Genomic DNA, 24,783 nt, shown 5'->3' with positions numbered 1-24,783 from the left:
AGAGAGGAGATTGAAACCCTTTTCTCAGCCCTTTGAGCTCACCAGCCTCCCCTATCAACCCCTACCCCTGGGCCATTGCACAGCCTGATAGCCTGTATTTATATATTTTTTCATGAGTTTATTTGATTAATGTCTATTTCTCTCATAAAATGTGAACTCCCCAAAGGCAGGTACATTTCTGTTTCTGCTCATTCTTATTTCCCTGGGCTTGAAACATGAGTAGGTTCTCAGTAATTATTTTGAGGGAAAGAAATGAAAGCCTGAGGAGAATAAATTTCCCAAGTTCTCTTCCAATAATACTTTGTTGCAATGACTAATTGAGGTTCCATTGAAAGTACTGTGTCCAATGAATGTACTTGAGGTGTCCATTCATCAGGTAATGTTTATTTTTAATTTTTTTCTCTCACCCTTCGTATGATTTAGCTTATCTGGCTGTCCCTGAATGTCCTGCTTTTCTGGAAAACCTTCCTGCTGTATAACCAAGGGCCAGAGTATCACTACCTCCACCAGATGTTGGGGGTAAGTGGGACTTGGTTGACCTGTGGAATGGCTTTAATGTGGGCAGAGGATGCTACAAAGCTTGGTCAGTTTTTACATTCATTAAAGAAACACCAGGAGTGTTGTTCATTTCAGAAACATTTGTTACTGTCTAAAGTGGTCAAGTTTTCATGATTTATCATTTATACCGGTCCAAGTTAAAACGTCTGACTCTTTTAAGAGCCAAAGATAGTATCTTCTAAAGTGAACTGTTGGGCTAGCAGTATCTGAGAAAAGTGCTACTCCTTGCCAGCTGCAAAGAGTCCTGAGGTCTCCTTCACTTGGAGGACCAACCCATGACAGGATTTTAGTTTTTACTAAATCAAGACTTCAGCCCGCCCATCAACTTACAGAGAATTTCTGCACTGTTTCCTTTTACTGTCAGTTCTCACAAAGTATGTGTCTAAGGCGGTTTTTCACTTCTGGGCATTTCTCAGCGGCTTGCCCTAGGTTAACTGCTGCTTGTGGTTCCAGTGCTCTGGTGTAATAGGAGAACGATATAGTGCAAAACTTTTCTCCAATTTATCTCAGGTCGATATTTTTCTTTTCTCCATTCCATGATGTTTCTGTTCTTATTCTTCCTCTCCTTCCCCTTCCTACTTGTCTCCTGAACAAAAGGCAGTGGCACTGAGGACATCTTACTTTGTACAATACAAGGAGACAGCTTTTTCTAAGCAAAAGCAAAAAATATAAAACATATTGAAAAATCTTAGGGCATCTGAAAAAGCAGATTTTGTCATTCCTTTTCACTGGGGAAGAAAATACATTCTAAATAGGAGATGCATTTTTTTTTCATGGTTTAATGACTATTTAAAATTCTGACTAGTTCAGATGAATTTAGTGGAGCCAGCCTTCCATTTCCTGCTTTACAGTTATAGATCTCATTTATCTTTAAACCTCAGCTCCTATAGTAGTGCTTGGCACATATTAAGATTGCAATAAATTGAGGCTGAATTAATTGATGTATATTTCATTTTATACAGTAAGGTACTATCTTCAATATCTGTTGTTCACACAGTTGATATTTTTAAAGTTTAACAACTGTTTTTTTAAAGAATTTTTTTTAGAGCTGTTTAAAGTTCACAGTAAAATTGAGGGGAAGGCACAGAGATTTCCCATATGTTCTCCTATCCCCACACATGCATAAGTCTCCCATTATCAACCTTCCACACCAGAGTGATACATTTGTTACAATTTGATGACCTACATTGACACATCATAATCACCCAACATCTGTATTTTCAACTGATGGACTGATAAACATAGCCTCAAAGATTAAACTCATTTTATTGCAGATTCCTAAATCTGAACATTTCTTTCTTTTGTCCAACCACCCTGACATCCAGCCATCCAGAAAACTGTCATGAAACCTTTACTTTTCAAATGGGCACATAGAGAGTAACACCTCCCCTTTGCCCTCAGGTTGCTTACAATCTAATGGAAACTCCAACAACTAATTCAATAAACAAGTTAAGAAAAAATTTTCTCTAAGGAACACAGGAAGGTTTACTGGCCTATCATGTTACTTTGTTTCCTAAACATTCCCCCTTAGGTATAAATTAGCAAACATGAGGTTTTTCAGTGGGAGCTATATCTGACCTATTATATAACTTATGAACAACTTGGAGAAAACTCTTGAGAGTTACGATGGTAAAATTTGCCTTTAAAAAATGGTAAATCTTGATCAGGACGTAGTTGTAATAATATAAAATCTAAGCCTAGACAACTTGGAATGTCATAATTGAACTTTGGATTTCAGCTCTATGACATTGTATAAGCTAAAATGATAACTTATTGAAAAATTAATTATGTTGGAAACCAACAAGTTTTTTTTTATGAGTTTGGATGCTGTGTAACAGCTTCAAATTTATTTTGGTGACAAGTCAGATATGAAGAATACACACACACACACACACATATAACCCAACTAATTAAAAAAATATATGTTTCACCTCTCTCTACCTCATCCCACTTCAAACTACTTCAGTGGTTTTGTTTGAATAATATGACAGGCTAGTGAGGTTCAATGGTGAGGCCTACAGAATAGCTGGCACATAGTAGGGGCTCAATAAATATTAATCAGTTGAATGAAGACAAAAGTGATAAAAGGACTCAATGGAAGACTATGAGTAAAAAATGAAAGAGGCAGACTGAAGGAGAGAAAGGTCATTGTAAATTAGTTTTCATGGAAACATAAGAATGATCATAGTTGAGTTGACCCTCAACCCATCAAGTCAGGAGTCAACATTTTATGAAGAGTCATAGTGGAAAGGAATAGCTTTTCTTCTTGGCATCATGGCGGAGGAAGAAAGATGACTTACAAAGTCTCACTTTTCAGTAATCACCTATCTGAATTTTCTAGTCATTAATTTATCTACACCATTTGGAATAGATATCATCTGTACTTTTACTGAAAAAGGAACTCTATCTATAGTTTGACTATTGTTTAATGAAGGAGTATTTAATTTTATTTGTCATTGGCTTATCTTTTCTAATCTTTTGATGATTGTGGCATTGTTGCATAGTATAAGAATTTGCGGGCATTTTTCAAATTGCAAAGAAATACAGTAGAACGATGAGATATAATTAATTTTAAAATAAATATTGCAGGCTCCCATGTTTTACATGTTTAATAACTATATATTATGAACTTAATGCCTTAGAGCAGTTTTTTAGAGCCTACCAAGCACTCACAAGAACATGGTCCCACCATGATAGAACTGTAGGAATCCTGAAAAGGACATAGGTACTCTGATATTATAAGTCCTTTTTAGGTAAATTTTAAGTTCATAAAAATTATGATGGTATTTCTGGAAATGAATTTGATTGCTACCACTTTAAAACACAAATGGAAACAGTACTTCCATTTGTTGAACATTTTGATAATAGCCTTTAGTCTAAGGTTGCTGTTATGCATCTGTAAAATGTAAGGTAATAATAAAGTTGTACTAGTCTTATAGGAATAAAGGGTCCACAGGATATAGCTCATTTGCAGGAAGACATAGACATTCAGAAGCAGTAAATTCTTTGTAGTGGTCTGAAATCTCTGCTTTCTATTGAAAGATGATTTATTCAACTGTTTATTTATACTGATGATATACTAGTCACTTTACAAATGCTGTGTTTGAGCTAGGAAACTATTCTTCCCATTTGCACCTGGGGAAGTATAGGCTGAGGAATCTGAATGAATGATTTGATAAGGTTCCTTTGGGTGGTCAGTGTCAAAGCTAGGATTTGAATGCAGTGCTCTCTGGCCTTTTGCTTTTCCCTCATACTACACAGATTTTCTAAACCACTTCACTGGCCCATCTCAGATATTTCTGTTACTGGTTAGTATTACTCTTTATCAGTGCTGCCCAATAGATATATAATGTGAGTCATATGTAATTTAAAATTTTCCAGTAGTAATTCAAAAAAGTAAGAAGCCAGTGGCATTTAACTTTAACAATATATTTTATTTAAAATAATATATCCAAAGTACTGTAATAGATTGAAGCATTCAACATGTGGTTAGTATTTTTTAAAACTATTACTGAGATAGTTTACATTATTTTTGCCTGTTCTTGAAGTACAGTGTACATTTTACACTTATGTACATCACAATTCAGTCACTAAATTTTCATCAGAAATACTTGACCTGTGTTTAAATTTCATAAAATTTTACAGATGAAAACGTGTATTCACATACCCAAGTTGTTCCAAACATATTTAAAGATTTTCCTATAACACAAATGAATATCAGCTTTTAAATTTGAATTAAGGGACTTACCTGGCAGTCCAGTGATTAAGACTTCGTCTTCCAATACAGGGGGTTCGGGTTCAATCCCTGGTCAGGGAGCTAAGATACCACATGCCTGGCAGCCAAAACACCAAAGCATAAAACAGAAGCGATATTGTAACAAATTCAATAAAGACTTTAAAAATCGTCCATATGAAAAAAATCTTCAAAAAAAATTTAAATTAATGAAATCAATGAACCTAACAGTTCAGCTCTTTTGTGGCCCTAGACACATTTCACATGCTGCATAGCCATGTGTGGTTAGTGGGTACCATTTTGGACAGTATATGTGTTGGCTGTGGTGGGGGGAGATTTTCCTACCTTCATGGCCAAATGCATTTATCGTTTTGCTTTAAGGCAAGCAACTAGTCACCCATCAGCCCAATAAAAAGACATCAGCATATGGGTAGTCCTCTTGTTCCCTCTCTCCTGAACAGGATTTAATATTGGGTAGGAAGTTGTGCACTCTAGTTATTGGCATATAACTATAAAAATATCTCTGGCTTCTCCCTAATCTTCCTAGCTTTCTGGGGTGGGAGCCTTTGAGAATGAAGGTAAAATTCAGAACTGGAGTATCCATTTTTATTACTAGTAGCCTTGGTGACTGTTCTCAGACCAAAATTAAAGGTTAAGGGAAAAGAAGATCTTAAATGATGGAAGATAAAATAATGTTGGGATTTAATATGTCTTAGTAGGAGTTTTCATCAGAATTGTTTTTTCCCAGACTAGGCTGACCCAGGCCTGGAGGCAACATGGTCACGGCTGGTTTATGCCTGAGTTAATGTGCTAATCAGACTGTGCACTTCCTAGGAGATGTTTAATTATGACATGCTGTGAATATTGGAATCTTAAAATTAGCTAAGAGGGAAAAAAAAGTGTTTTGAGGAAAGCCAAAACAAACACCCAAACAAACAAACCAAACAATAACTTTCCTCACTTTCCCATAAGATGTTTTAAACAAAGGACTCCATTGATTACTTAAGTTGAAATCTGTGTTGATTTATTTATTTTCAAAGAATGGAAAATGTACTTAGTACTTTAATAGCAAATACTAATGTGTTGTGACAGACTCTGAGAAATTCATTTTCCTAAATTTTTTGAAAAGTTGGGGCAATTTAACTCAGGATACTATCTATAGTATAGAAGCCTTCATATTCATGTTCACCTATTTCTGAGTTCTATTTCTGACATTTGAACAATTAAAGGATATAATTTAATTGATACAAACATTTTAATTTGCAAAGAGAATGCATTTTATGGTACCAGATTCAATTAGTCTTTGTTTTATATATTTTTCCCCAAAGCTAATATTTGGGGAAGAAAAACCTAGTTTTTCTCACGGTGCCATGATGAGAATTTAATTTTTTTTTTTTGCTTTATCTCACAATTATTATTTTAGATCTGCTACATGGTCATGAGGATCTTTTCTTTCTTGTTTTTAAACTCTTATTGAGATACCTATGTTGACTGGTATCTCAGTAAGAAGTTGTGAAGCAGAAAGTTGTGAGCATTGAGGTTTTTTTCTAATCTTACAATGATGATCTTTCTTTGGTCAATCATTATGCTTCAAGTGATTTAGAAACATTAACAATTTACCCTCTCAAGAGTCCTAAGACTTGTATCATAATTAACATTTTTCAGAGACAGAAGTCTGATGTCATGTGAGTTTCTTAAGGGTGGAGATTGGAGTCTCTGGACAAACAGACCTAGGATTTTAAGTCACTGTTGGTTTTACAGCTGGCCTAGGCAGCTTTAATTTTGCTGAGAAGGAATATATGCCTCCTGTATGCCTCCTGTCATTTTCAGAAAAGGCTTGATCATTAACTCTTTCCTTCTATTGCACAGAATATTGTGGTTTCAATTCAGAGGATGCTTTTAAATAAGTTGGTTTTGTTTGTTTATTTGTGTTTATTCTTAACATTCTGCTATTGAAAACAATTTACTTCTTGTTTATTGACAGGTGAAATGAGTTACATTACATGATGCAACCATTATGTACTTAATCCATTTACAATAGAGACTCATATAATTTTACACTTGAAAGAGAGCTTTGTAATCTTTACTTAGATTTCTTCCTCATTTTCCCAAATAGAAAAATGAGGTTGAAGTGATTTGCTCATTATTACTCACTCGATTAGTGGCTTGGTCACTATCCTGGTTCATTGCTCCTCTCAGTCCAATATTCAGCCTGTTATAATGAACAGCTCTATAGATATATGCAAGACACATTAAACGCCATACTCTGTAGACCACTAGTTTTTCATCTTATGTGAAATGATATTTAAAGATGTTGAGCAATTCAAGAAGTTATGAAAAATTATTGATTTACACCCAAGATAACATATATTTCCAGTATTACAGTTGTTTTTGACAAATTGTTAAGGATTATGAAATTTATTTTTATTTAAATTTTTTCTGATTCTATGATGTTTGGCACAATTTTAGCACAATGATTAACCTCTTTGTTATATTCACCTAAATACCCAATGTATAATTCTCTTTTATCAATACCATCCAAAATAGCATAGAATTGGAACTTGGCATTAATTTCTTAGATTTTCAAATCTACTTCCTTCATTTCCTTATTAATAGTATCAATAGCAGATTGCATTCATTGAGGACTAAGTACCAGGTATTACTCTAAGAGTTTTGCTTGGATTAATTTAATCTTTTCACCCATCCTATGGAGTAGATATTTTTAATTCTTAATTTTCCAGCTAAGAAATTGAATTAAAGAAGCTCTGTAACTTGCTAGTGAGTGACAGAGCCAGATCTCTAGCCCAAACATCCTGATTCTAGAACTTGTACTCTTAACCATTGGGCTCTTCTGCCTCTAGGCAACATTAGTATTACTGTAGGCTGAACCATATGTAATTGTCATTTTGATAGAAGAAAAATAATCCAAGGGATTCCCTGGTGGTGCAAGGGATTCCCTGGTGGTGCAGTGGTTGAGAGTCCGCCTGCCGATGCAGGGAACACGGGTTTGTGCCCTGGTCCGGGAAGAACCCACATGCCGCGGAGTGGCTGGGCCCGTGAGCCGTGGCCGCTGAGCCTGCGCTTCCGGAGCCTGTGCTCCACAACGGGAGAGGCCCGCGTACCGCAAAAAAAAAAAAAAAAAAAAAAAAAAAAAAAAATCCAATATCAGCCATTGATGTGATTCAACCTAATAACAACTATAACCATTTGTAAATCACATATTATGTACCAGACACAGTCATTTCTTTGCTCTTTTATAATCTCATTTAATCCTTACATATTTAATTTAATCCTTATAATAACCCTGGAGGATAAGAATGATCACTTTACAGAACTGAGAAACAGATTCTGAGTGGTTAGGTAACTTCCCCCAGGTCACATAACTAACAACTGGAGAAGCCCAATTTGAGCCCACATTTGTCTCATACTAAGACCACACCCTCAATCACGCTGCTCCTCCAAGGAGGTTCTGAGACACAGAGGGTTAGAGCCTGGAATTTTCTACTCTTATCCAAGGTTCTTATGCATCCCACCACGGTGGCTCTGGGTAAGACTGTTTGTATGTATGTTTGTGTGTTTTTGTATTAATAAGTAAAGATAAGAATATAGTGTATAGATTATTCTTAAACCTGAAGCAGACTTATATACCTCATCCTAACTGATTCCTACTGCATTAATTTGCTCAGGCTTCCATAACAAAGGACCACAGACTGGGTGGCTTTAACAACAGAAATTTATTTCCTCATAATCCTGGAGGCTGTATGCTTTTTCCTAGGGATCACCCAACCTGAGGGAATGAAGCTTGTAGAACTGCAGAATGTTATAGGCACCTTAGGTATTGTTCTAGTTCATTTATCTCATTCGATAGACAGATTTAGTATTGGGAAATGCCTTCTTTATGGACTCAGTGCAAAGTTGAATGTGGACAGTAGTTCTTCAAACTCTAGTCAGTGTTTCTAGTTCATCATGCTAAGCATTGTGTTGATCATAAAATTGACTTTAAAAATGCCTAGGTAATTCTATGGAGGAAAATCAATCATCCTTAATCCCTTATTGACAATATCATAAGCTTTGGAGCTATATGGATATGAGTTTGAACCCTGGCTCAGGCATTTATCTCCCTTTATGATTTTGGCAAATTACTTCTCTGAGACTAAGTTTAAGTCATCTTCCTCTTAGGTTAGTTGTGAAGATTCCCTGAGAAAATGCAAGTGAAATGTTTAGCACTTGGTGCATATGTGCTTAGCAAAAGATAGCATTACTATAAATATTAAGTAATATTAGTTAGCATTAATGGTATTAATACTATTAATAGTAAATAGTAATAGAAATTATTTATGCTTATCAATGAAAATATTAAAAGGAATTCAGAGAAATATAAAGATGGAAGGAATTTGCTGAGCAAATGGCAGATGGCATTAAGACAGAGACTTTTCCTTTCCTTTGATTGGCCTCTGGCTGACCCCCAATCCTTGTGGACAAAGGAAGCCTGTCAGTTGCTATTTGTAATTGGCACAAAATTTGTAGCAACTTGGTTATGATTGCTGAGTGGAATTTTATCTTGAGGTAGAACGCATTTTATTCAGAAAAGCTTATATTAATCTTCATTGAATTTTGGAGTCTTCAGCAGATAAACAGGGTAATAATGCCTATTTCACAAGATTACTGTGAACCTTAAAGACAATTAAAAGAAGTAACCTCAATAATATCTAGAGCCAACATTCACTGAAATGTTCTCATGGGCCAGACATGATAAATTCTTTATACATTCAGTGTCAGAGTCCTGACTAGTCTACAAGGTAGGTTCTATTACAAAAGAGGCAGGTAAAGCACAGAAATTATAAATAATTTGCTCATGGATTAAAGTACCTTGCACAAAGCCTATGATGTAATGAGTTCCAAAAATGCCAGCTTTCCTCTTTCCTTCCCTTTTCTCTCATCCTTCATATTCATATACAGCAATTCACTTAACTGTTCTGTACTCCCATTAAAACAGGATGAAATGATCCCACTTATCTCAGAGTGTTGTACTGAGGATTAGGTATGACTTAACAGGCAACTACTCTGAAGAATTGAAAGCATCACAGTTGTAAAACATAATGGTTATTATTAGATATTGTTTCTGTCTCCTATTCATTCCTGCCAGCTTTTAAGGCTCCAGCCATTGGTACTCTAACAGAGCTCCTTTGGGACTCGTAAAGGACAGTTTGGACAAAGAAATGAGATTTCCTTTTCATGACAGAAAAGCAACAAGTGGCCCTTAACATCTAATATGCTTTACTCCAGTATTGATTATTGAAGTGGGATCTTAAAGGGCTGTGACATGTTGTAATTAATAATTGCCAAGGCGTGAACTAAGAGTGAGACTTTAGTATAAGAGTAAATTACCTAAAGGCAGAGTGAGCCTACCTTACTTCTTAGTATCCATGTCTTAATGCAGCTTTGTGATGTGATAAATGTCGATGTAATAAATAGTCTTGTGAAATGTAGTTTCTTTTCAGTTCTGGCAATGGGATTAAAGAAAAAGTAGATAAAGAAGAAGATGGTTATTCCATGATCAGTAGAATTTGTTTACATTTTTAGAAGCTGGAAGGTTGAATTTGACAATGACTCCTATCTATGGATAGATGAATCCAACACAGATTTTATAGGGAGAAGTTGCATGCTTTGATGATTTTCATGGATTTGGAAATTGTTAAAGTCTCCAGACGCATATCAGGAATCCCAGAGGTCTGACATAGTTTAAGGCAAGAAGAGATGAATGATGTACACATCTTATACACCTGAGATTTTTAAAAAAATAGGTACATCAACGCCAAGATAAATTTAAGAAATGATTTATGGCAAATGCCTTTCTGACTATGGTCATTTTTCCTATGATAGTGTTATCAAAACAAGCTTCTAAACAAGTCCCCCCCCCCGCCGCTATACTTTTGGTTCTCTTTGTTGACTTCCATTCCCCCAGTATACCCTCTGTTATGCGCCTTTCAATTAGCATTTTATCCTGAGTGAACTCCCTGTCGCCCCACCTCATATAGGAACATGATTTCAAGGATGCCCTAAGAAGAGACAGTTGTGGAGCAAGAAAATAAGAACTGTCTATTGAAAATACTGATGAGATAGGGTGATGAGAGAGTTTTTAGTTCTCACTGATTTTCCTTGGCCTAGTTACTTTTGTTAAGTTACTTTGAGCCTTTGAGCTTTGTTAATTCTCTTGGTTTGAAAAGCACAGGCTCCAAAGCACATTTGTAAAGTGCTTAGAGTTATGCAAACATAGGTGAAGATACATTTTTCTTTTTTCTTTTTCCATAGCTCAGAATATCTAAAGGGAAAACCAAGCAAATATCATCAGTGGTCTATACTAATGGATTCCAACTGGAAAAAAAAATGACTCATATTAAACCACAAGAATGTAGAGCTTCAGTAAGGAAGTTCTTCTCCCATCTGAGAAATGGCATTTGTTGTTGGGCATTCTCTGTATTACGTTTGTTACCTACAATAGAATTTTCTGGGGTTAGGGCCTTAGCTTGGACTATGTAGAACCCATCATTGAACTGTTCAGTTATTTTGATCTTGTTTGTACATTTTTTAAAACTTAAGAGAGTGATAAATGAGTCAAATGAAAATCTTGGAAAAGTTTAGTTTCCTGGATCATAATGGATCTACAAGGTTTCCTTAACTTTGGTTTGCCTGAAGAAAACTAGTCTTAGACTTGTACTGGTTTTAAAGCTTGAGTGTGTCATGCTTAAAGAAGAAAATATACTTTGTTCAACCCACAAATTTTATATATATGAAATTTAATTTGTTAAAGTCTTGTGTGACATTCATTCTAATTCTTATGAAAACCAAGTGCCTGCTATTGCTTTTTCCTAGCACAGAGCGACTATTAGCTTAAATTTCAAATAAAAAGTAATATCTGTAAAAATTTCAGAGTATCAATGGCAAAAGTATAATGTAGTGAAAAGAACATGGATTTTGTGGACAAATTGACCCAAGTTGAAATCTTGACTTTACCTCTCAATAACTGTATCTTTATTGAAATCTTCAAAACCTAGTTTCCTCAATTTTAAATTGAGAATTATATTATTAGATTGAACTACATGAAAATTTCAATATTGAAACATTTTGACTTACAAAAATGGCAATTTGGCATAATTTAACCTCGTTTCTCTCTTTTAGGATTATTATTATTATTTTGAGGGGAGGATTAAGTAAGATGAAAAAGAAATCAGTGTGAAGACCACAGATTGTGTTACTTCCCTTCTTTCTAATGGCAAGTTATAGTAGACAAATTCATGACAATGCTAGACTCATTTCTTTCAGGAAACACTGTTGAAGTTAAGAATGTTTTGATATTGCAATCTCCTTGTAAATGTTTGCTAATGACTAAAAGTTTCCAGTAACTAAGAGAAGTGTTAAGGCCTAATTTTGTGCAATGTATAAATTCTGAAGTATTTAAAAAGATAGTTTGCAAATTATAGTATACATTTTTTCTTCATTATGGTTTCAGAAATATTTAAGCTCACAATTAATTGCTTTTCAATTGGCAGTAGTTTTCAAATTTTAGCTCCAAATTTCTTGGCCTTTTTTAAACTTTCCATCAAGGAAACCAAAGTTTGAAGTTCACATGAAGAGAACAAATTTTATAGGACACTAGCAGTGAATCCTCTCTGTAAAAACAAAGGAGTTAGAAAACTATGTTTCTGATGTTAGGTACAGAGTGTTTAAACATGTACCTCAGTTCACAGCACACTGTCTTCATGGGTCTGTGCAAGGCCCCTGTTTGCTTTCTTCACCATTTGTTTGGCAAATTTTTTTTTTTTTTTGCGGTACGCGGGCCTCTCACTGCTGTGGCCTCTCCCGTTGCGGAGCATAGGCTCCGGACACGCAGGCTCAGCGGCCATGGCTCACGGGCCTAGCCGCTCCGTGGCATGTGGGATCTTCCCGGACCAGGGCACGAACCCGTGTTCCCTCCATCGGCAGGCAGACTCTCAACCACTGTGCCACCAGGGAAGCCCTATTTGGCAAATTTTTTTAATAATGTGAAGACATGTATCATTCTATATTGAATGCTGATGACACAGAATTAGAAACTTCACTTCTAAGAGATAACCAACTGTATATATAAAATCTATGTCAATTTCTCTATCTATATTTATGCCTGTATATGTAGATAAACATTTATATGCATATATATTATTAATTCAAAAATATGTCACAGATATTATTATTTCATTTCCATTACACAAGTTTAATTTATCTTATTTTTAATGGCTACATAGTATCCCATAATGTGTATGATAATTTGTTTTATATTTCTCCACTGTTGGCCTTTTTAGTTCTATTCTTTGTATCACAGATTGTACTGCAGTGAGTATCTTAGAAATTTACCCTTGGTTTGCTATTTTCCTTTTTTATGAAAGTCCAAGATGTGATATTTTGGTCTTATTTAATGTTAGTTTTTTAGGGAAAAAAGGTTAAACTTTATTTACATCTTCTCTCTTATACCAATATATCATCTTGTATTTGATTTAATGTATTGTTCTACCAGCAGATGAGCTAGTATGGCCACTGTAAGTTGACCAATTAAACACTGAAGACTTTGTCAGAAGTGTCTAATACTTAAATATGTGTGTATCAGAATGTTTAAGTAAATGGTCTGTAACAAATGATCTATCCATCCAGTCCATCTTTACTTTACCTACTCTGTTAGGTATTTGGGCCATTTTAATGCATCTGGAGTTCTTACTCTTAGAATTGATAACTTCTTGGAGACAGTGTATATATATATATATATCTTTATATTTATACATATATATTTTTTTTCTTCAAAGAAAGACTGGAAGACAGTGAACTTGATTCAAACTTGGAAGTTATGGTTGAAAGATGCTGAGTTAGCTAACAGTGCTAGTATTTCAAAGACAAAGATAGAACTTAAAGACACTTTTATAGTTTCAATTAAAAATGTTATTAACTAACAGGATTGAGTTCGGCAGTTATAAAATAGATATGTTTAAAAGTAGGTTATGCTTGACAGACGTGCGAGAGAAATCTTAATTTTGAATATCCTATATTCAATATATGAGTTTTAATACATGCCATTATGGATATTCTGATTAAAATTCTAACCAAGTGAATGGGTACTATTGCTATGAGTATTGTTTCCTTCCAAAAATTACTCCATATGCTCAGGTTACTAGTATATCTGTTTTGGCTTCCAAATTTTAGGAGGAATATTGAGAAATTGAAAGTGGTGTGAAGATGAAGAAGAAAGATACAAGAATGATTGTTTCTGATGAAGAGTAGCTTAGAGGTGGCTAAATACTCAGTAATTGTGATTAGATATGCTGGACCTGTGATGTAGGAGAAACAAGGCCTTTCTCAGCTTTTTAGCCAACCAATCTCTGCAAAATACATTTCACTCCTCAGTGCTTTCCCCTGTGCATGGATCATTTCTGTAGGAGGAGGAAAATGTAACAATGACGTGCAATCAAATGCTCTGTAACTCTTGAGGCCCTTGTTGTTGGGCCTTAGAAAGGAGTAGAGGAAAAGGGATAGGTGTGAATATCCACAGGGATGTCATAGATGAATTTTAAAAATTCCATTTTAATAATGTTTGTCAGCTAAAGAGGTCAGATAATTTTTACTTTATATGTTTTTACCTTTTAGAACAATTCCATGAGGGAAAGTAGAGGACATTTTTATTACTGTTCTGTTAAATTTTTCAGTGCTAGGTTTTGGAGACAAGTGACCTTGGTAGAGGTCACAGGTGTTAGCTGTGGTAAGAATTTCATACCTTTTAATCTGGTGACTGTTCAGTAGACAGCATTGCCTTTAGAAACCTATGAACGTGTTCATATGCAGTTCTGACTGCCATTTATATTGAAGTTTAACTTTTTCAGACAGACACATAGTCTAGAAGTGAATCTCTTCTGCTCTCTGGGCTTTTGGTACAGGAAAGACTCGGTAGACAAAATCAGGACAGAACTATACCATCTATCCATCTTGCTTTCATCTCTCTCTGTAATAGCTACATTTCCTTCCAATTCATAATAGATGTCTAAGAAAAGACCAAATTCCCACTGAAAATGAAAGAAAGTTCATTTCTAGAAAAGGTAGAAGGAAGGATGGTGACATATAAAAGGGAAGATTTGAGTTAAGCATAAGGATATCTGGATAAAGTGTCAGGATGGACATTCGACTTTTGGTGGTCCCTTGAGCTATATGGAAAAAATTTTTCCCCCAGCTTCCTTCTTTGGAACTGATAGCTTCTTTTAGAGACACTGTTTTTTTTAAAAAAACCAGTTTATAGATGGGAAGAAAGGTCAACTTGAGTCAAAAATTACATCATAGTTAAAAGTCTCCAGGGCAGTTAGTTGACGGAAACCAGCTAGGATCATTTGGAATGAATTACAGTTTTTTATTATGGCATGAAGGGACATTCTTGAGCTTTTGGATATACCCCAAGAGCACTGAATTGGTAGTCTATATTGGGATTATGTTAAAAAATAATTACTCCAATTACTATTAACGACTTTCTGGTTGCTCATGACATGTTATTCATTATTGTTTCCGTACGAAACCTTATCAAAATAGTTAGGTAATCCACTTTTGAAGTAGCCCTTCGTTGAAAGGTCATTTTTTTATTCTTAAGTGCAATCTTGCCCCCATGGAATGCTCATCATATTCTATATTCATATCCTTATCATAATATATTAATGGTACAAACTAAACATTTAAATTAGAACCACAGTTTTGATTTATAGATAGAGGAAAAATAAATTGTTCTGATTTTCTGCCATGAACCCTTTTGGTTACTATAAAGACAATTAAAAAATTCCTACCATTGCCTTGGAACTCATATAGACTACTTTATGGGGTTCTCTCTTCTTTTTTTTTTTTGCGGTACGCGGGCCTCTCACTGTTGCGGCCTCTCCGGTTGTGGAGCACAGGCTCCGGACGCGCAGGCTCAGCGGCCATGGCTCACGGGCCCAGCCGCTCCGCGGCATGTGGGATCTTCCCGGACCAGGGCACGAACCCGTGTCCCCTACATCAGCAGGCGGACTCTCAACCACTGCACCACCAGGGAAGCCCAGGGTTGTCTCTTCTTGCTCCTGTATTTGCCTCATGACCACTTTCTTTGGCTTTCACTGCTAAAGGAATATTTTCCCCAAGGAGTATTTTTTTGAAATAATTTTCTTTAGTATTGACCATGCGTTTTTGAGGTTCCCAAGGGTAAGAGGCAGTTTGGGCTTGTCCACTTACTATGCTGCCACTTGCTAGCTTTGTGGGGGAGATAAGGATATGATAAATAGGTAAACCATTACAATATAGTGGGTTAAGTGTTCCAGAGGAGGTATGGTGAAAGGCAGGAGGGAAGCTTTGAGAAAGATGTTCCAAATTTTTCAGGATATTTGAAAAAGGGAAAAATTTGGAGGTGTAAATGAGGATACTGTCGGGGATGTGGCCCTAGCAAGGCCTAAGAGAGTAAATGACCCCGGGCTGAGACTTGAAGAATAATAAAGAGTTCATCTGGTAGTTAGCACAGAAGTGGGTGGAAGAGGTGGAAAGCCATCACAAAGCGAAGGAATGGCCACAGCATGAGCTGTGGGTCGGCGACTGAGACACGCAGGGAAAGCTTGGAAGAGCTGGTCTGGATAATGCATCCAGGAGCTGAACTGAGTCATAGAATAGAAAGTATAGCTGACTGGCCTTATGGCATCATCAATTTGGCTTATTTACAGGCTTCTAATACAAGGTGGATTGAAAAGAAGGTTGGACTAGGTGACTTATCCAGTCTTATCAGAGAGCTAGAGTGTCCCTGAGGGTTTCCTTCAAACTGGGTGTTGCTCAGTTCCATACAGTTGATCCCAGTCTCTAGAAGGGTGGGTGCTGGGGGCGTGGAGGTAGAGTTGATATCCTGGGAGATGTGGTGTGCAGGAAAGAGCAGGTCCTGTGCTCTGGTCCTGGATGTTAACCAGATCTCTTTTGGTTTTGATTCTTTTTTCCTTTATTTCCAAAATGAGGGCATTGAAGGATCCTCTCAGAGGCACACTCATTCATCATCCGCCATATACTTATTGCACACCTACTAGTTACCTAGAGCTCTCTTTGTCTTCTTTAGATACAGTTGAGTGGAATAAAGCTCAGCTCCCATAGCTCCAACTATAACGAGAGGTGAGGATGAAAAGACAGGCTTGGAAAGAGTGATTTTCAGGAAACCATGCCATAAGAGCATTTAAATTCTGTAACTAGACCTAATTTGTGGATGGCCAGGGACCAGGATGATAGCTTCTATTTACTTCTTACTATATGCTGAGTACTACACTTAGTATATATATATTCATTTAATACCATTACCCTTTGGGGTGATTATTTTCATTTTATAGATGAGGAAAATGAGACAGAAAGGGTAAGAAAATTACCTAAGGCCGCACAACGAATAGAAGTGCTTAAAACTCAGGTTTGTCTGACTTCAAAGTGGATTCTAAAACAGTGATGGCCAAGCCTGCTTGTACCTCCTGAGGGCCCCACTCCAGATCTAAGGAATCAGAATTTCAGGAAGTACAACAGAGATATGTTTATTTTTAAATAGTCCATCAAGTGAATTCAATGTGTAGTTAGATTATGGAAATCTTAGGTAAAGATTTACACAAAATGACAGGAAAACCTACTGTTTGGATAAGAGGCTAAGCAACTGAAAGAGTAAGAAAGTATTATGGTTTGGAAAGAGTTATATAAGGCATCTGAATTCACATCTCTTGTTTGGAGAGTGACCTGTCCTGTTCTGTTCTCAGGGAAGTAACAGCAAAAGGATAAATGGAGGCCTGGGTTCTAGTCCTTTGTGTCTTTACGAACTAACAGTGCAAATAGAGGCAAAATGGTTGGCCTGGATGATATGCAAGGCCTCATGAAAGAGCTAAGTTCTATGATTATAAAATATGTAAGAATTAGGTGTTGAATTGGCTTCATTTGGTTTGATTAAAAATATTTCCTTGGAGGAAAAGAGTCCATAAAATTGACCTTAATGAATACAAATTTACATACTTTTTGACAAACGCAAAATGCCAAATCACAATATAAAATCTTTAATAAACCTCTATGATAACATTTATTTTAATTTTTTCCTGGAAATGACTAATTGTTGACCCACCAAGAGGTAGCTAGAAAACGGACCAATTATTAAAGCTTACTATTAATACTACTCTGGCCTTTTCAAATCCCGTTGAACACCAGTTTTGCATAGATATTTACATGTAGAATGTCATTTTATATTGCCCTAAAATTGCTGAGTTGAGAGCAAAATGTTCATTTGAAAGTTAATTTACCAGAAAAAGTAGTTTTCAAGTCCTCTCTAGAGTCAACTATTTTAAAAGAATTTTGTTACAATTTAATAGCTTTGTCAAGAACTTGGATGAAGATGAGGAAACGTGAATTTGTAAAATATTCAGCTAAGGTAAAATTGGGAAGGAAAAGTATCAAAATACGGCATTCACACCCAGTATAACATAATGGACTGACACCAATAAATTCTTACATTTATGTACCTGCTCTCTCACACCTCTCTTTCTTTGTTGCTTGATAGCAAGTCATGTGAGAAAATTGTTGCAAACACAAGATGAGCCATTATGCCGCATGGTTGCCCCACAATATAACACTGTCTTAGAATCAGCAGGCCTTGGACGGTGTCCTTGGTGAGGGAGAGCATGATCGTAAATACTGAATTCTGGTGAATGGGGAAAGGTCACTGAGATGATGTGGGAGTCTTAAATGTATATCAAGAATTTTAGAGGCCTAAAGAATTGTGTTTAGCCTGAAGGAAACAAGATTGAGCTAGGAAACCATCCTACTTTTACCTTCAGTTTTTTAATGTCTATTTAGGAATATTGTTATCCAGAGTAGCCTGGTGGGTAGAAGTTACAGAGACACGGATTTCATGTAAGTGTAAGAAAACAAAATAGAAGTTCTTGACAGTAGAACAGTCTACTGTCTCTGGACACATTCAGCAGAGGGTGGGTTACCTTTGGTCAGGGCTGTTATAGAGGAGGTTAGTCACTGGGTGGACGGTGGGATGTGGGTTAGACCCTTTTAGTTCTCCAATCTTAGATGTATATGTTTTAGGAAATTATTTAGCAAAATAAATTTACTGATAAATAAATATTTAGTTGAAACTGAATCCCTTCTATATGTAAGGCTCAGATATAATTACCATAAAATGTAGTCCCTGTCTCAAACAAAATTTCACTTCTGTGATGATTAACTACACAGAGGATTGTCATTGCCCAAATTATGTCCTTCCAACTTGTTCTCCACACTTCATTCAGAGTTATCATTACCAAATACTAATCGCTTCTTACCACCTCCCTACTCAAAACACAGTGCTCTGCATTGACTTTAGGATAAAGATGCACATTCTTAATATGACCTACCAAGTCCATCAAGGTCTAGCCCTACCTGCTTTTCCGGTTTTATGTTGTACTCTCCTCCACTTCCAATCCAGCCATATTGGCCTACTATTAATTTCTCGTGTATACACCAGGCTCCCATTTGCCACACATCCATTCTCATGCTGTTTTTTTCTGCACAAATGTCCTTCTCATTCCTAGATGACTCCTGCTCACCCTCCAGATCTCAGTTCACTTTTCACTTATCAAGGAAGCCTTCCTGACCTTCCTATTTAGATTGCATTTCCTGTTAGCCATGCTCATACTCTGTATTTCTCATTCACAGCATTGGTCACTGTGTATTGGTTACAATTTACATTTGATTATGTAGCTATTTGATTAATATCTGTTTCCCCTACTAAAATATAACATCCTAAGGAAGAAGACATTTTTTGTTTTTAGTTCACTATTGAACTCCTGGTGCCTTGTGATATGTGCATATCATAATAAATATATCTTGAATGAATAATGTAAGTGGAATAGATAACACTTACTATGGAAGCACAGAAGAGACCATTTAGAGAAAGGATGTGATACAGTGACCGTAATCAATAAATTAATTTTATATAGTGCTTGCATTTTTTAGACCAGTTTTACTTTTCACAGAAGTCTTGCAAGCTAGGATTATTATATCATATCATATTAATTTTATGGATAAGAAAATTTTATTCCCCTCAACTTTACGGATAAGGACAGTTAACTAGCCCAAGAAGAATAGTTATTAGGTAACAGATTTAATATTAAAAAAAAAGTGTTCGAGATTTTAAGAAAATGACCATGCAATTGTTATACCCAGATATTACATTCTTTTATAACTTGCTTTAAATGGCATACTTTCTTATAGGACTGGCTTCGTTCAGGCTGCTACAACAAAATACCATAGACTGGGTGGCTTAAACAACAAACATTTATTTCTTTCGGTTTTGGAGGCTGGGAAGTCCAAAATCAAGGTGCCAGCAGAGTTGGTGTCTGTTGAGAGCCCTTTTCCTGGTTTGCAGATGGCTGCCTTCTTGCTGTATCCTCATGTGGAGGAGACAGAGCAAGCTCCGGTCTCTTCCTCTTCTTAATAAGGGTGCTAATCCCATCATGGGGCTCTACTCTTATGATCTTATCTTAAGCTAATTACCTCCCAAAGGCTCCACCTCCAAATACCATCACGTTAGGTTTTCAACATATGAATTTGGGGGAATGCAAACCTTCAGTCCATAGCAAGGACCAAACTGTGTATTATTTATACATATTCATCTAAAATAGACTTATAGCTTAAAAAATTACGCTTGGAATTTTCAGTTAATTATGTTTGAGACCTTCACAGGTAAGAGGTGAAAGTAACGCTGCCATCTAGTGATAACTAACCTGAATGAGATTTGAAAACTAGAGTAGCAGGTTGAGCTCTCTAGGAATGGTAGAACACGTCATCCACATAGAATGGGCTGGGCACATAACATAGGCAGTCATTTCTTTTTAGTGAACATTTGAAGTAGCTGATTCTTATGAAGGTCATGAATTAATAATGACTAAATAAAACAAATCTTAGCTGTAGACTATTACCCATCTAGTAAGTAGATAAAATGGTTTCCTATGATTGTGTCACTTAACTGAGATCTGTCTCCATTTCCTTACCCTCTTGACTGCTTCTGAATGAGGGAGTTTTGTACTCTGATAACCTAATAAAAAGAATTTTTCATCTTGGTTTAAAGAGCTAAATATATTCAGGAATAAATATATATGAGGAAATGAGTCCTTGGTAGAATTTCCAGTTAGATGTTGCAGCATCATAAGGAAGAAGTGGAATGCCAAAATAAACTCCATTCATCCTAACAGGACACTTAAAGCCACTTTGAATTAAATTACTGTATGAGTTAATGTAAACACAGCAATAAAACACTTCCAGCCGTGCAATAAATGGCTAGAAAATGCAAAAATATAAGAATGCTCTTTAAAGCACTAAACTGCAAAGATAATTTGGATAATTTATTTGTAGCTCTTAAGCCCTGAACGTATATGGTAGAATTTAGCTGATGTATTTTAAGTGAGTTATTGTCCTAGTACATTAAAATTACAAATAAAATTATTATCCAAAATCCCTGGAGCTAAAATTTTCTTGTTACATGCAGATGCCATATCAAAAAGATATAATTATTCCTTCTCTGGAGGCCTAAACAACAAAACCTATCACTTTGAAATGATATTACTTTTGCTCATTGAGGTGAGAAAATTATACTTAACATTTTTTTAGATAGTCCAGTGAGGATTATTTCTACTTGTCCACTGACTGGTATACTCATTGAACTGTGTCCCTGAGGTGTTCAAATTCGTGGTGTAGAAATAGTCTAACTGGAAATATCAATTACTTTTTATATAACTCAATGAAAATTATGGCTTTCCTGACATGAGTTATTACTCCATCTCCCTTTCAGGAATAATAGTTCGTATGCTGACAATAAACACTGTGTAACAGAGTTGCTATTTTGCCAAGAGTTAAGCTGGGAATCTCAGGGACATAAACAATTTCAAGATAAGAAAAGCATCTGACTTACACCAGTTTCTTAGTTGATATCCTTAACATAAAGTAGTTTTGTGTTTATTTCGGGACAAGTGCACAGATATGACCCCATCTCTTGTTTTCGTGTGATACATTCATCATATGAAGAATGTGGCTAGTACCAGACAACAGTAGATGTCAATCTAGCAAGAATTTGATTTAAAATTAGTTGCCAAAAATATTGGATCATACCAAGGGGACTGATTCTTTGAAAAATATGTTGTACAATGTGATTATGATCAGCTTGGTATGAGGCACAGCTGATCTGGGATCTCTCTTGGTTTTGGTTTGGGGAAGAACTTTTAAATTTATTTTGTTAGTTGATTTACAATGTGTTAATTTCTTCTGTATAGCAAAATGATTCCGTTATGCATATATGTTATACATATACATGTATTCTTTTTCATCTTCCTTTCCATTATTTTTTATTACAGGATACTGTATATAGTTCCCGGGGCTATACAGTAGGACCTTGTTGTTTATCCATTCTACATATAATAGTTTGCATCTGCAAGTCCCAAACTCCCAATCCATCCCTCGCCCACTCCTCTCTGCCTTGGCAACCACAAGTCTGTTTTCTGTCTGTGAGTCCATTTCTGTTTCGTAGATAATTTCATTTGTGTCATATTTTAGATTCCACATATAAGTGATATCATAGGGTATTTGTCTTTCTCCTTCTGACTTACTTCACTTAGTGTGATAATATCTAGGTCCATCCACATTGATACAAATGGCATGATTTCATTTTTTATGGCTGAGTAATATTCCATTGTATATATGTACCACACCTTTATGGGTCAGGGGAGAACTTTAGAGGAGGAGTGCTTAAGATGAACCCTGAAAGATGGGTAGAGTCAGTAAGGTGAAGAGCTTAAAGGCAGCTGCTGGTGTGGAAGGGAGTTGTGGGGAGGCTCGGAGTGTTCTAGAGAGAACACAAATGAAAAAGCTTTGTTTTAAATTCTTGGTACCCTACCAGTGAACAAAGGATTCAACACTGCACCTGTGTGGAGGTACAGAATATACTGAAGCTCTCTAGGGCTCTTAACACCCAGAACAGTCCAGGGTGGGTACAATAAGAAATTGACCTTGCACTGAAACAATGTAGTGAGGTGATTGGAACACTAGTAGAAATGAGAGGAGGCTAAGTTTTATGGCAGTGCGGAGCAGAAAGAGACCGGTTTCTCTTTTGGTGAGAGAGAAAGTGGAGGGTTATTCAGGTCTCTTGAAGGAGTTGGCACCTGCCACAGTCCTGCCGGGTGAGGTCTGCAGCATGCTTGTAGTTTACTTTTGTCCTTGACTGTGTTTTGCCCCTTGCCTTATTTGTTCAGCTAGGATTGTGTCTAAGCAGAGCCTCCGCATCAGTTCTTAACCTCAACTGCAGCCTTATCCTCTTACCCATGTGCCGGATGCTCCTGGCTTACCTTCGAGGATCCCAGAAGGTAAGAAAAAAAATCCGTCACTGATTCCAGCATAGAAATCAAGTGTAAAAGTGGCACGTTAGTCCTACTTAGTTTGCATGGTCTGACTTTCTGCTGGAGTGATTTCTTCAAAGATGATAGTAAAGACCACGTCGCATGTCAAGGTGATCAGTGAGCTATTCTACAACAGTAGGTAAGGGCAGAGGATAACAGAGTATCAGGCACTGTGCTAACATATATAAAATTCACATATATTGAATACTTGTGAATCCTCACATGATTCTGTGGGTACTGCAGATGAAGAAACTGAAGCCTAGGGAGTTTAAGTAACTTGACCATGACCCTGAGACTAGTGAATGGTATAGCTGAGATCAGCCCCAGTTCTGAGCTCCTTCTCATTCTTCACTGAGAGCTTGTAGTTCATTTAATTAAATTCAAGTGAGCAAACTAGAGCTGTGTGGACTTTGATTAATATACAGGATGACTGCTGGTATTGGTGTTAGTTTCTTAAAACACATACCTGTTTTGTGCTATGTAAAAGGCTTGAAATAGATTTCTTGATTAAGATGTGATGTCATATATGATATTTAGTATAAAACAAAGGATTTAAGACAACAGAAAAGCCCTTTGAAAGTTAAAATTCATCTGAAATTGTTTTTTGTTTTCTCTTATCCTCGTGTGTGTGTGTGTGTGTGTGTGATATATGTGTGTTTATTCCTGTCTTCAGTAAGATAGTTAGGCACTGCTGGATCGATACTGATATTTTAAAAGGAGTTGTTAACATGAGGTCATTTTGATGTTCTGTGAAGTTCATGTGAGTGGATTTACTGTGGTAAAACTTCTCAACCTTTTCACATAATTATATTTAGAAACTCTTTGCTTTTAATGCAGTAATTTGTGGAAATAACTCTTTCTGTAGGTTGCCAACTATTGTGAAATGCTAGGTTTTGATCCCTGTGGCTGGCCATTGGCTTGGTGTGAAGAAAGAGAAGATAAATGGCAGGAAATGAAAAGTGCCCACATAAGTCTCTCAGTATTTAATAAGTCTTAAAGAATTATCCCCCAGTGTGAAACATAGGTACTCAAAGATGCTTGACATTTTATTTTTGTGTAAGATCAAGCAGGCATTTAAACCTGTAGATAAAATTGCTTTATTTAAAAATAATCTTATTTTTTGACCACAAAAGGAAATTGTATATATTGTAAAGTTAAAACATTCCAGAAATATGCAAAGTAAACAGTGATGGTTCTCCTAAATGTTACTCGGCCAGAACAACCATTATTTGAGATAAATGCCTGCAGATATGTTAACATACATAATGTCATTCATTTTAAACAATACAGGATCATAGTTTAGTTTATGTGTTGTAACTTTTTTTTACCTAACAATATATCTTGTGTATGTTTCCATATCAATAATAAGCCTTCTCACATTCTCTTTAATGATTTGAGTGTTCCATTGACTAGATATAGCATACTTCATCTCACCAATTTTTAATTGATAAGCCTCTGCCGTATTTACAAAGACTCATGCATATATCTTATTTGCTGCATCATTTTTATCATATTAAATGCTTTTTATTTAGGTTCCAAGCAGGAGAACCAGAAGATTGTTGGATAAAAGCAGAACATTCCATACAACCTGTGGTGTGACTATCTGTATTTTCTCAGGTGAGAAAACCAAAAGATGTTAAATATTATGTTAGAATAGCACATTTTATGAATGATATTTTTATTGTTTATGGTTTTCTTATTATATAACTTAATTTTCTCTTCTGTGTATTTAAAAAGATTTATCTAGTGATGCTACAGAAAATGGGTGTGTTTTTTATATATATATATATATATATATATATATATATATATATATAAATGTGCAAAGTTTGGCCCCCAAGCTGGTAATGATTATTTTCTAAAAGTAAGTAATTTCATTTAGAAAGATTGGAAGAAAGTAATTAAAAGGTTTTAACCTCTAAAAGTAATGATATGATAGAAACTTAAATGTGTGAAAATTAGAATGTGAAATGTGCATTCACAGAATATGATTCTATCAAAAATATATTTGTTAAGTGTTACTTTGATATT

General features: G+C 35.8%; 1 protein-coding gene across 2 annotated transcripts in view; it reads left to right on the top strand.

The window, feature by feature from the left end:
• Window positions 1–24,783, top strand: part of NOX4 (NADPH oxidase 4) — a 149,381-nt gene that overhangs the window by 2,644 nt on the left and 121,954 nt on the right. The window contains exons 2-4 of one of the 2 annotated variants that reach the window (XM_004271881.3): window positions 424–519; window positions 22,609–22,719; window positions 24,285–24,369. In XM_004271881.3, the coding sequence (XP_004271929.1) occupies window positions 424–519; window positions 22,609–22,719; window positions 24,285–24,369 (292 nt within the window). Of the gene's footprint in view, window positions 1–423; window positions 520–22,608; window positions 22,720–24,284; window positions 24,370–24,783 lie in introns of those variants that run through there. The other variant, XM_033431916.1, reaches the window with a different exon arrangement.

This window comes from Orcinus orca, chromosome 8, assembly GCF_937001465.1.
Source record: "Orcinus orca chromosome 8, mOrcOrc1.1, whole genome shotgun sequence".
Lineage (NCBI taxonomy): Eukaryota > Metazoa > Chordata > Mammalia > Artiodactyla > Delphinidae > Orcinus > Orcinus orca.
Note: the sequence above shows the minus strand (reverse complement) of the source record. Positions and strands in the feature narration are given on the sequence as shown.